Source organism: Balaenoptera physalus (genome assembly GCF_965194825.1).
Source record: "Balaenoptera physalus genome assembly, chromosome: 1".
In the NCBI taxonomy this organism is placed as follows: Eukaryota; Metazoa; Chordata; class Mammalia; order Artiodactyla; family Balaenopteridae; genus Balaenoptera; species Balaenoptera physalus.
In genome coordinates, this window is record NC_138882.1 from 130584836 (window position 1) to 130597091 (window position 12256).

Below are 12256 nucleotides of genomic sequence, written 5' to 3' on the forward strand. Positions count from 1 at the left end.
CCATTTAATGGCAACAAATATCTGAAAGAATGACTGAATAGAATTTCAAAATTCTTCTTGTACATAGGCATTCTAGGATTAAAAATGTAAAGAAAGCTTACCACAACTTTCTGGAATGTGTGTATTCAATAAACCAAGTTCCCAGGCTCTTTTAATTAGTGGGACAGGATACTGAAAGAAAAAAATAATAATAAAGATAAAAGCCAGTTATATTTAAAATCTGTTTATATTTAAAATCTTGTAAAATATGTCAAAGATTTTTCTCTCCTTAAAATGCATAAACCTACCTCGCCAGTCTTATCATATTCTGCAGCAACTGGGATTATTTCCTCCCTGGCAAATTTACGAGCAGTAGCTTGAAATTCTTTCTGCTGTTCAGTGAACGCTAAGGGAAAGTTATTTAGAAAACATTAAAATAGGACAATGAGTTGAGGGAAATGAAGTAAGTATGTGGAAATTTATATTTATAATGGAGACTTTAAACCTTGATAACAAGAAAGTCAGACTACAGTGTGCCTTCAGACTAATCAAGATTTCACTGTGCTATATGAATAAATCTATATCAATACTCATGCCAAAAAGGTAGGTAAGATTTCTAGCTTTTACAAATGAGTAACAGATATAAACTTGAGTTTTCCTCTTCCAAGTGTTAAGATAAAAACAATTTTTCTTACTTATTATTAGTTCCAAAGCAGACTCATCAAACGCTGACTAACACTGAAATAAAACTAATACATATGACAATGCCCTGATCTCAGGAATCAATCTAATTAGGGAGGTAAAACATGACCAGTGACCATAAACCAATAAAACTTGTTCCAAAATATCATATAATACTAATATCATAATTTCAATTTTACTCCTCCTTTAGACTCAGATAATTTAAGTTTATAAATTAGCACAAAGCAACTGGCAAAAGTGGGGGGAAAGCTTCTCAAATTAATGAAGTGAATACGGTGACTGGACCGAGGACAGAAGCCAATTACCACCATACTTTTTAAAATCCATACTATCGAAGGATAGGTAAAATTTTTAAAAGATATAGGGTATTTCAGGCAAGAAGAATGAGAAAAAAGGCAGAAAGGCAAGAATGAGCAAGAATGTTTAGGAGTATAGTAATCATTTCTATAGGGATGTATGAAATAAAATGTAAAAGACATTAGAAATTCGGTGTTGAATCTCTCATTGTATAAATAAGGAAACAAAAGCCCAGACTGAGGAAACGATAGCCCCAGAGTCTTACAGTGAATTAGCAATAAAACTATACTTAGCGTTTCAGTCTAGTGTTCTCTACATCACAACTTCACTTCTAAAATTGGGGCCAATTCGTATCAAAATTGTGAGTGGGTAAAGGGGAGGGAAGGCAAGGATCTATTACGTATTATTTGGGAACCTACTTTGATCCAGTTACTATGTGCTAGGACTTCACATATGTCATATAATTGAATCTTCAAATAAATCCTGTGTTGTAGATATTATCCCCATTTTATAGCTAAACAACCAGGTGCAACTGGTCATAGGTGTTATCCTTATTCCTTTTCTTGAGCTCCACAATCTCCCTCCTAAACACTTATATCTATCTCATCTTCTGTCAGTCGGCAAACCACCACAGATTTCTCCTGCTAGTCTCTTACTATTGAGTATGAATCTGTACATGACAAACTGAAACTAAAGAGCAACCATACCAAACCTATGCTAACATCTCAATAAGAAAATAAGATCCAGTGTCCCAAACTGCTATCCTCATGCTGTTTCAAAATTTTCACTTAATTATTAAAAAAAAAAAAACTTTATAAAGATGCTAACAATCTTAAAAAATAAAATAAAAACCAAAAATGATAACCCTAGGGAGTTTTGAGTTTGTTATTTCTACCTGGGTGTGAGTTAATTATCTCAGCTGCCTTTTAACTATTTTCTGAGACCAAGTGAACTGAGAAAATGGGTTTTTAACTAGAGGAAAGGTAATAATTTTGAAGCAAGAAGCACTATAGGGGGCAAAGGATGCTGAAGAAAGGGCTTATTTTTCAAATTTTTTGCCTGGGTGGGGTCTTCATTTTAGAGAGAAAGGGGAAGCAAACTCTTATTCCTTTTCCCTCCGACACCACATGGCTCCCTGATCCCAAAACTGAGAACCACATCTACTAGCACCAAACTGCAGTTCAGATATATTATGGACAAAACAGGCTCAGCTTATTAGCAGGCACCTAGCACTTTGTATCTAATAAGTGTTTAAGAAGTATTTGTTGCATTCATTTCTAAGTTGAAGACTAGTCATATGTAGCAGTGAATTTGTTATTTATTTGGGGATATATACTTAAGAAAAATGGCAGAAATACATATGTATGCTGCTAATACAGATTTATGTATAGGGTATTATGCTGGAGAAGAAAACAAGATCAGGAAGAATGGGTATGACTAACTGTGAACCATCTGTGGATGGTGATTGGTTCTATTCACTGACAGACATTACTGAGTTTGTTTACAAACATATTCCAGATAAATACATGTAAAAAGCTACATACATACAACAAAAAAAAGTTTAAAATAAAAACACAGAACATATACCAAAACTAAATCCTGATCCAGGTTCACGGTGTTGGACAGCTTTCGTATGTTGTGATCTCCAGTCAAAGCGAGAAAGACTTCTCAGTACCTGCAAAGACCAATTTTATTACAATAAATTTGATAAATTAAACATGAGTCAAATAGAATACTGACAACACAAGTGAGTAGAACAACTTCTTTGACCATATTCAAGAACACAGTTTAAGTCAATACTTAAATGCCCTCAACCATAATTTGACTTCTGTATTAAGCCAATTATCAGATATTGAACACCTATCATAAAGGAAATTCTTTTTTTAAAAAATGCAATGTGGAGAGATTGGCTCAAGATGGCGGAGTAGAAGGATGTGCACTCACTCCCTCTTGCGAGAGCACCGGAATCACAACTAACTGCTGAACAATCATCAACAGAAAGACACTGGAACTCACCAAAAAAGATACCCCACTACCAAAGACAAAGGAGAAGCCGCAATAAGATGGGAGGAGGGGCGCAAGCACAATAAAATCAAATCCCATAACCACTGGGTGGGTGACTCACAAATTGGAGAACAATTATACCACAGAAGTCCACCCACTGGAGTGAAGGTTTTGAGCCCCAGGTCAGGCTTCTCAACCTGGGGGTCCAGCAACAAGCACAGGAATTCCCAGAGAATCAGACTTTGAAGGCTAGCGGGATTTGATTGCAGGATTTCAATATGACTGGGTGAAACAGAGACTCCACTCTTGGAGGGCACAAAGTAGTGTGCACATCAGGACCCAGGGAAGGAGCAGTGATCCCATAGGAGACTGAACCAGACCTACCTGCTAGTGTTGGAGGGTCTCCTGCAGACGTGGGGGGTGGCTGTGGCTCAGCACAGGGACAAGGACACTGGCAGCAGTTCTGGGAAGTACTCCTTGGTGTGAGCCCTCCTGGAGTTGCCATTAGCCCCACCAAAGAGCCAGGTAGGTGCCAGTGCTGAGTCGCCTCAGGCCAAACAACCAACAGGGAGGGAACTCAGCCACACCCATCAGCAGACAAGTGGAATAAAGTTTTACTGAGCTCTGCCCATCAGAGCAACAACCAGCTCTACCCACCACCAGTCCCTCCCATCAGAAAGCTGGCACAAGCCTCTTAGATAGCCTCATCCACCAGAGGGCAGACAGCAAAAGCAAGAAGAACTACAATTCTGTAGCCTGTGGAACGAAAACCACATTCACAGAAAGACAAAATGCAAAGGCATAAGACTATGTACCAGATGGAAGAACAAGACAAAACCCCAGAAAAACAACTAAATGAAGTGGAGATAGGCAACCTTCCAGAAAAAGAATTCAGAATAATGATAGTGAAGATGATCCAGGACCTCGGAAAAAGAATGGCGGCAAAGATTGAGAAGATGCAAGAAATATTTAACAAACACCTAGAAGAATTAAAGAACAAACACCTAGAAGAATTAAAGAACAGAGATGAACAATATAATAACTGAAATGAAAAATACACTAGAAGGAATCAATAGCAAAATAACTGAGGCAGAAGAATGGATAAGTGACCTGGAAGACAGAATGGTGGAATTCACTGCAGCGGAAAGAATTAAAAAAAAGAATGAGAAGAAATGGACAGCCTAAGAGACCTCTGGGAAAACATTAAACGCAACACATTCACATTATAGGGGTCCCAGAAGAAGAGAGAGAAAGGACCCGAGAAAATATTTGAAGAGATTGTAGTCGAAAACTTCCCTAACATGGGACAGGAAATAGCCACCCAAGTCCAGGAAGCCACCCAAGTCCAGGAAATAGCCACCTAAGTCCAGGAAGCATCCAAGTCCCAGGCAGGATAAAACCCAAGCAGAAACACGCCGAGACACACAATAATCAAACTGACAAAAATTAAAGACAAAGAAAAATTATTGAAAGGAACAAGGGAAAAATGACAAACAATATACAAAGGAACTCCCATAAGCTTAACAGCTGATTTCTTAGCAGAAACTCTACAAGCCAAAAGGGAGTGGCACGATATATTTAAAGTGATGAAAGGGAAGCACCTATAACCAAGATTACTCTACCTAGCAAGGATCTCATTCAGATTCAACGGTGAAATCAAAAGCTTTACAGACAAGCAAAAGCTAAGAGAATCCAGCACCACCAAAGCAGCTCTACAACAAATGCTAAAGGAACTTCTCTAAGTGGGAAACACAGAAAAGAAAAGGTCCTACAAAAACAAACACAAAACAATTAAGAAAATGGCAATAGGAACATACATTTCGATAATCACCTAAAATGTGAATGGATTTAATGCTCCAACCAAAAGACACAGGCTAGTTGAATGGATACAAAAACAAGGCCCATGTATATGCTGTCTGCAAGAGACCCACTTCAGAACTAGGGACGCATACAGACTGAAAGTGAGGGGATGGAAAAAGATATTCCATGCAAATGGGAATCAAAAGAAAGCTGGAGTAGCAACACTCGTATCAGATAAAATGGACTTTAAAATAAAGAATGTTACAAGAGACAAGGAAGGACACTACATAATGATCAAGGGATCAATCCAAGAAGAAGATATAACAATTATAAGTATATATGGACCCAACATAGGAGCACCTCAATACATAAAGCAAATGCTAACAGCTATAAAAGAGGAAATCGACAGTAACACAATAATAGTGGGGACTTCAACACCTCACTTACACCAATGGACAGATCATCCAGAAAATTAATAAGGAAACACAGACTTAAAAGACACAATAGACCAGATAAATTTAATTGATATTTATAGGACCATCTGAAAACAGCAGATTACACTTTCTTCTCAAGTGCACATGGAACATTCTCCAGGACAGATCACAACTTGGGTCACAAATCAAGCCCCAGTAAATTTAAGAAAACTGAAATCATATCAAGCATCTTTTCCGACCACAACGCTATGAGATTAGAAATAAATTACATGGAAAAAAAAAGTAAAAAACACAAACACATGGAGGCTAAACAATACATTACTAAATAACCAAGAGATCACTGAAGAAATCAAAGAGGAAATCAAAAAATACCTAGAGACAAATGACAATGAACACAGGACGAACCAAAACCTATGGGATGCAGCAAAAGCAGTTCTAAGAGGGAAGTTTATAGCAATGCAATCCTACCTGAAGAAATAAGAAAAATTTCAAATAAACAATCTAACTTTACACCTAAAGAAACTAGAGAAAGAAGAACAAACAAAACCCAGAGTTAGTAGAAGGAAAGAAATCATAAAGATCAGAGCAGAAATAAATGAAATAGAAACAAAGAAAACAATACCAAAGATCAATAAAACGAAAAGCTGGCTCTTTGAGAAGACAAACAAAATTGATAAACCTTTAGCCAGACTCATCAAGAAAAAGAGCGAGAGGACTCAAATCAATAAAATTAGAAATGAAAAAGGAGAAGTTACAACAGACACCGCAGAAATACAAAGCAACATGAGAGCCTACTACAAAAAACTCTATACCAATAAAATGGACAACCTGGAAGACAAGGACAAATTCTTTGAAAGGTATAACCTTCTAAGACTGAACCAGGAAGAAATAGAAAATATGAACAGACCAATCACAAGTAATGAAATTGAAACTGTGATTAAAAATCTTCCAACAAACAAACATCCAGGACCAGATGGTTTCACAGACGAATTCTAGCAAACATTTAGAGATGAGCTAACAACCATCCCTCTCAAACACTTCCAAAAAATTGCAGAGGAAGGAACACTCCCAAACTCATTCTACGAGGCCACCATCACCCTGATACCAAAACCAGACAAAGATACTACAAAAAAAGAAAATTGCAGACCAATATCACTGATGAATATAGATGCAAAAATCCTCAACAAAATACTAGCAAACAGAATCCAAGAACACATTAAAAGAGTCATACACCATGATCAAGTGGGATTTATCCCAGGGATGCAAAGATTCTTCAATATACGCAAATCAATCAATGTGATACACCATATTAACAAACTGAAGAATAAAAACCATATGATCATCTCCATAGATGCAGAAAAAGCTTTTGACAAAATTCAACACCCATTTATGACAAAAACTCTCCAGAAAGTGGGCACAGAGGGAAACTACCTCAACATAATAAAGGCCATATATGACAAACCCACAGCAAACATCATTCTCAATGGTGAAAAACTGAAAGCATTTCCTCAAAGATCAGGAAAAAGACAAGGATATCCACTCTCTCCACTCTTATTCAACATAGTTTTGGAAGTCCTAGCCACAGCAAGCAGAGAAGAAAAAGAAATAAAAGGAATACAAATCAAAAAAGAAGAAGTAAAACTGTCACTGTTTGCAGATGACATGATACTATACATAGAGAATCCTAAAACTGCCACCAGAAAACGACTAGAGATAACCAATGAGTCTGGTAAAGTTGCAGGATACAAAATTAATGCACAGAAATCTCTTGCATTCCTGTATACTAACAACAAAAGATCAGAAAGGGAAATTAAGGAAAGAATCCCATTAACCACTGCAACAAAAAGAATAAAAATACCTAAGAATAAACCTACCTAAGGAGGTAAAAGATCTGTACTTGGAAAACTATAAGACACTGATGAAAGAAATCAAAGATGATGCAAACAGATGGAGAGGTATACCGTGTTCTTAGACTGGAAGAATCAATATTGTGAAAATAACTCTACTACCCAAAGCAACCTACAGATTCAATGCAATCCCTATCAAATTACCAATGGCATTTTTTACGGAACTAGAACAAAAATCTTAAAATTTGTATGGAGACACAAAAGACCCCGAATAGCCAAAGTAATCTTGAGGGAAAAAAAACGGAGCTGGAGGAATCAGACTCCCTGACTTCAGACTATACTACAAAGCTCCAGTAATCAAGACAATATGGTACTGGCACAAAAACAGAAATATAGATCAATGGAACAGGACAGAAAGCCCAGAGATAAACCCACACAAATATGGTCAACTAATCTATGACAAAGGAGGCAAGGATATACAATGGAGAAAAGACAGTCTCTTCAGTAAGTGGTGCTGGGAAAACTGGACAGCTACATGTAGAAGAATGAAATTAGAATGCTCCCTAACACCCTACAGAAAAGTAAATTCAAAATGGATTAAAGACCTAAATGTAAGACTGGACACTATAAAACTCTTAGAGGAAAACACAGGAAGAACACTCTGACATAAATCACAGCAAGATCTTTTTTGACCCTCCTCCTAGAGTAATGGAAATAAAAATGAAAATAAACAAATGGGACCTAATGGAACTTAAAAGCTTTTGCACAGCAAAGGAAACTATAAACAAGATGAAAAGACAACCCTCAGAATGGGAGAAAATATTTGCAAATGAATCAACAGGCAAAGGATTAATCTCCAAAATATATAAACAGCTCATGCAGCTCAATATTAAAAAAACAAACAACCCAATACAAAAATGGGCAGAAGACCTAAACAGACATTTCTCCAAAGAAGACATACACATGGCCAAGAGGCACATGAAAAGCTGCTCAACATCACTAATTATTAGAGAAATGCAAATCAAAACTACAATGAGGTATCACCTCACACCCGTTAGAATGGCACACCCGTTAGAATGGGAATCATTAGAAAATCTACAAAAAACAAATGCTGGAGAGGGTGTGGAGAAAAGAGAACCCTCTTGCACTCCTGGGGGAATGCAAATTGATACAGCCACTATGGAGAGCAGTATGGAGGTTCCTTAAAAAAACTAAAAATAGAATTACCATATGACCCAGCAATCCCACTGCTGGGCACACAGCCAGAGAAAACAATAATTCAAAAAGACACATGCACCCCAATGTTCACTGCAGCACTATTTACAATAGCCAGGTCATGGAAGCAACCTAAATGCCCACTGACAGACGAATGGATAAAGATGTGGTACATATATACAATGGAATATTACTCGGCCATAAAAAGGAACGAAATTGGGTCATTTGTAGAGACATGGATGGACCTAGACACTGTCATACAGAGTGAAGTAAGTCAGAAAGAGAAAAACAAATATCGTATATTAACACATACATGTAGAACCTAGAAAAATGGTACAGATGAACCTGTTTGCAAGGCAGAAATAGAGACACAGATGTAGAGAACAAACGTATGGACACCAAGGGGGGAACGTTGTGGGGGGTGGGTGGGATGAATTGGGAGATTGGGATTGACATGTATACACTAATATGTATGAAATAGATAACTAATAAGAACCTGCTGTATAAAAAATAAATAAATAAAATTAAATTTTAAAAAAATGCAATGCAACTAAAACTGATCAGTAGTATTTGCACTACTAACATGGAGTGTTTCCAAGAGAAATACCAATCAGAAGTAGTGGTAGACTTAGAACCACTATTCGAGAAATCTCACCTACAAGTTCTAGAACATTTGTGAATGGGGAGTTGGAATGGCGTGGGGGGGTGGGACAACAATAGGATGGTACCATACATTCAAGAGTTGCCTAGTCCATCAACTTTGATACCCTGTCTCTGGTGAGCCTCCCAGGAATGCCTCTGGGAATCTTCCCCTTGGAAGATCCCATTTTCTAAGATACCTCACTTTATTTAACAAAACAAATTAGCCTAAAACAATTTTCTATATTTTCTGCTGTTGTCTGTAAGTATTCTTAGAATATTCTAAGCCAAGGGTAAGCACACTATGGTACCCACCAGTTTTGTAAATAAAATTCTGTTGGAACACAGCCATACCATATTGTCTATTGCTGCTTTCACAGCAGAGTTGTGAAACCATATGGTCCACAAAGCCAAAAATATTTACTGTCTCTTTACAAAACAGTTTGTCAACCCTATTCTAAACCATTAATATACTACTTGTCTTAATACCTGAAATATATGCATATTTCTTCAAAAAGATATATAAAAAATATAAGCAGATATTATTCCTTTGCAATCCATTTTTATACTCCCAACAGTTCAATGTACATAAAAAGTAACCACTCGCATTTATTAAAGTTATCAAACTGGAAATCATACTGGAACTCCTAAGTAAATGTTTAAGGACAGCCAAAATTACACAATTTACACTTCAAGAAATTTGATGGAACTAAATTCTAGTAAGCTAGACATTGAAAGAAAAGAGAAACTCAACAGTGTACTAAAAGATCAAGAACTGAACTTGCTTATGTTTTTCAAAATCTGTGTAAAGAAAGTGTCCACTTTGTAGATGACAACTTAAACTTGTAAACAGAATTATCTACATTTAAAGTGACAATGAAGACTGTCAAATATCTTAAATAACCCTTTCAAAGTGATAACATACTTTATAGTACAATTTTGAAAAAATAGAGTACAAAAATTCACATCTCCTTTGCAATTTTCATTTTTTTTATTTTGGAAGTAAAACATGGTTTCTCTGATACTCATTGTCCAGTCATCATAGACCAAACCTATTCTTTAGTCACATTCCACGTATGAATGCACTGAATCTTTCCGTCAACCCTAAGATTAAGGAACTATTTTTATTCTTATTTTGCATATGAAGAAACTGAGGCTCAGAAAGGTCAAGTAAAATTGGCCAAGGTCACTCTACTTACTATTAGGAACCAGGATTATTATTCTAACATTTACTATCATGAACTCATGCCATCAACCACCTTGCTATACTGCTCTTTCAATTTAAGTATCCTAATTGGTTATTAGATTCCATAAAGGAAAAAAAAAAAAAAACCCACAAAAATAAGACCAAAAACCTTGACTCTTCTAAATGTGTGTTTAGACAGCACTGCACAAAATTAGACCTCACAATACAGGTAAAATGGTCTGCTGACAGACTTTAAATAGGGAATTATTAGTATATCTAAAATAATTTACAAAAAGTTTACATATGATTTTTCAGGAAAACATGTTATGTAAAATAAAGTACAAAGGTAGCTACAGCCAGGGAACAATGCCCAAAGCCCTGTTAATTAACTTTTCAAACCTGGAAATGAGGCTAATCTTATTGGGTAATTGCTGAGATGATTAAAATAAGATAATATCTTGGAAGCCTAATGCTATATAAATATTGGTTACTACTTTGAGCTCTCTGCTCAGAACACTGGAATTCCAAACCTCCAAAAGGCAGCAACTTTAATCAAGCATTAACTCTGCAATAACAGCACAGATATAATAAAAGACTTTTGCATATTTCTTAGGAATTAGAGTCTTAGTTTTACGGGAGTGTCAAAGAAGAGATACAGGGGTATAAGTTTTCTGGATCAGGTTTTTCTATTTCCTTTTTTTGAGAGATCGAGAAATAAATCCCTTTTTTTCTGGTGTCAGTTTAAAATCATTTTTTAAATCCCCCAATCTCTGCCTTCAGAGTCCATTAACCTGCATAACAATGACAAATATTGGGCAAAAATCCATTAGAATTACTCTAAATTCTAAATCTGCTACTATTTTGGTACAGGGCATAACGTTCTTAATTATAAATGACATTTAAATGGTAGTCTTGTGTGACTATATAAATAATAAAGTTAGCAAAATATATTTAGTGACTGAGACAATTTAAAATCTGTGAGACAACACTAGAATATACAAACAAGCTTCAAAGAAAATTCTGCCGTATGATTTACTTTCCTCTTTTTTTTTAAGTACACAACGTGGAGGCGTCTCCCTCCATATTACGAAAAAAAAGCATATTAAACTTATTAAGTATCCTAATGAGCAGCTGCTCCGTTTTCCTCTTCCCCGTGACTTCGCAGGCTGCACTTTGTAGTACAGGGGTCCCCAACCCCCGGGTCCGCAGGATACCGGGCCGCAGCCTGTTAGGAACCAGGACGCACAACAGGAGGTGCGTGGTGGGCTAGCGAGCGAATCTTCACCTGGGCTCCGCATCGCTCGCATTACCGCCTGAACCATCCCCCCCCCCCCATCACTCGCATTACTGCGTGAACCACCCCCCCACCCCCATGGAAAAAATTTGTCTTCCATGAAACCGGTCCCTTGTGCGAAAAAAGGTTGGGGACCGCTGTTGTAGTATACACCAATTGCAGAATGAAATTTATTTTATTACCTTCTTAGACTGGGGATAGAAAGCCAGTAGAGAGTTTTCCCCAAGACATACTAGTTTAGCAAAAACTAGTTAGTTAGTTCAGGGCTGTAATTCTGAGGCACCGGCCAATTCAGAGATGGGTTTACTTCGAGATAGAATGGGATTCCTCCGGAAAACCTTTGGAAGGTTCTCGGGCCAGAGAAAGAAAAGCGATATTCTGAAAAGTGGACGCCGCCTATATCGGGGGCAGTTGCCGAGGGGACAGAGGAAAGTGAAAACGCAGGAAGCATTCTGTCCCACAACGAGAGGAGGGGGTGGGCGTGAAAGTCAGGGTCCGGAATCCAGGCTATTGCCAGAGGTGGGGTAAGGAGGGCTAAGGCGCCCCGAAGCGGACTCCTTTCTTATCACCGCTTCCCACACACGCCCCCGCCACACCTATTTCCGGTCCAGGTCCCCCTCGCCAAACACCACAACCTCCATTTCCCACCCGCGCCGAGCCCTGCTCTTCCTCTCACCCCGCAGCTTCGCCTAAACAGCGCAGCCATGTTGACTCTCCGTCCGGCTACTCAGTCTCTAACCAACCAGCTTATGCCAAGATCACTGACGCGCAGGACGCTGGACCCGTCTTGCCCCGCCCATGTTCTGGCACCGACCACCCTCCAGGGTGTGGGCGGGGCCCAGGGGGCGGGGCCTCCAAA

The 12256-nt window shown here is 37.9% G+C and overlaps 1 protein-coding gene across 1 annotated transcript in view; it reads right to left on the reverse strand.

Annotated features, from left to right (window-relative positions):
- Positions 1 to 12206, reverse strand: part of ACADM (acyl-CoA dehydrogenase medium chain) — a 50255-nt gene extending 38049 nt beyond the window's left edge. The window contains exons 1-4 of the mRNA XM_082420677.1: positions 12074 to 12206; positions 2566 to 2653; positions 288 to 385; positions 102 to 171 (exon numbers count right to left, since the gene is read on the reverse strand). Coding sequence (XP_082276803.1) covers positions 102 to 171; positions 288 to 385; positions 2566 to 2653; positions 12074 to 12103 — 286 coding nt within the window. The 5' untranslated portion in view covers positions 12104 to 12206. The remainder of the gene's footprint in view (positions 1 to 101; positions 172 to 287; positions 386 to 2565; positions 2654 to 12073) is intronic.
- Between the last annotated feature and the right edge of the window lie 50 nt (positions 12207 to 12256).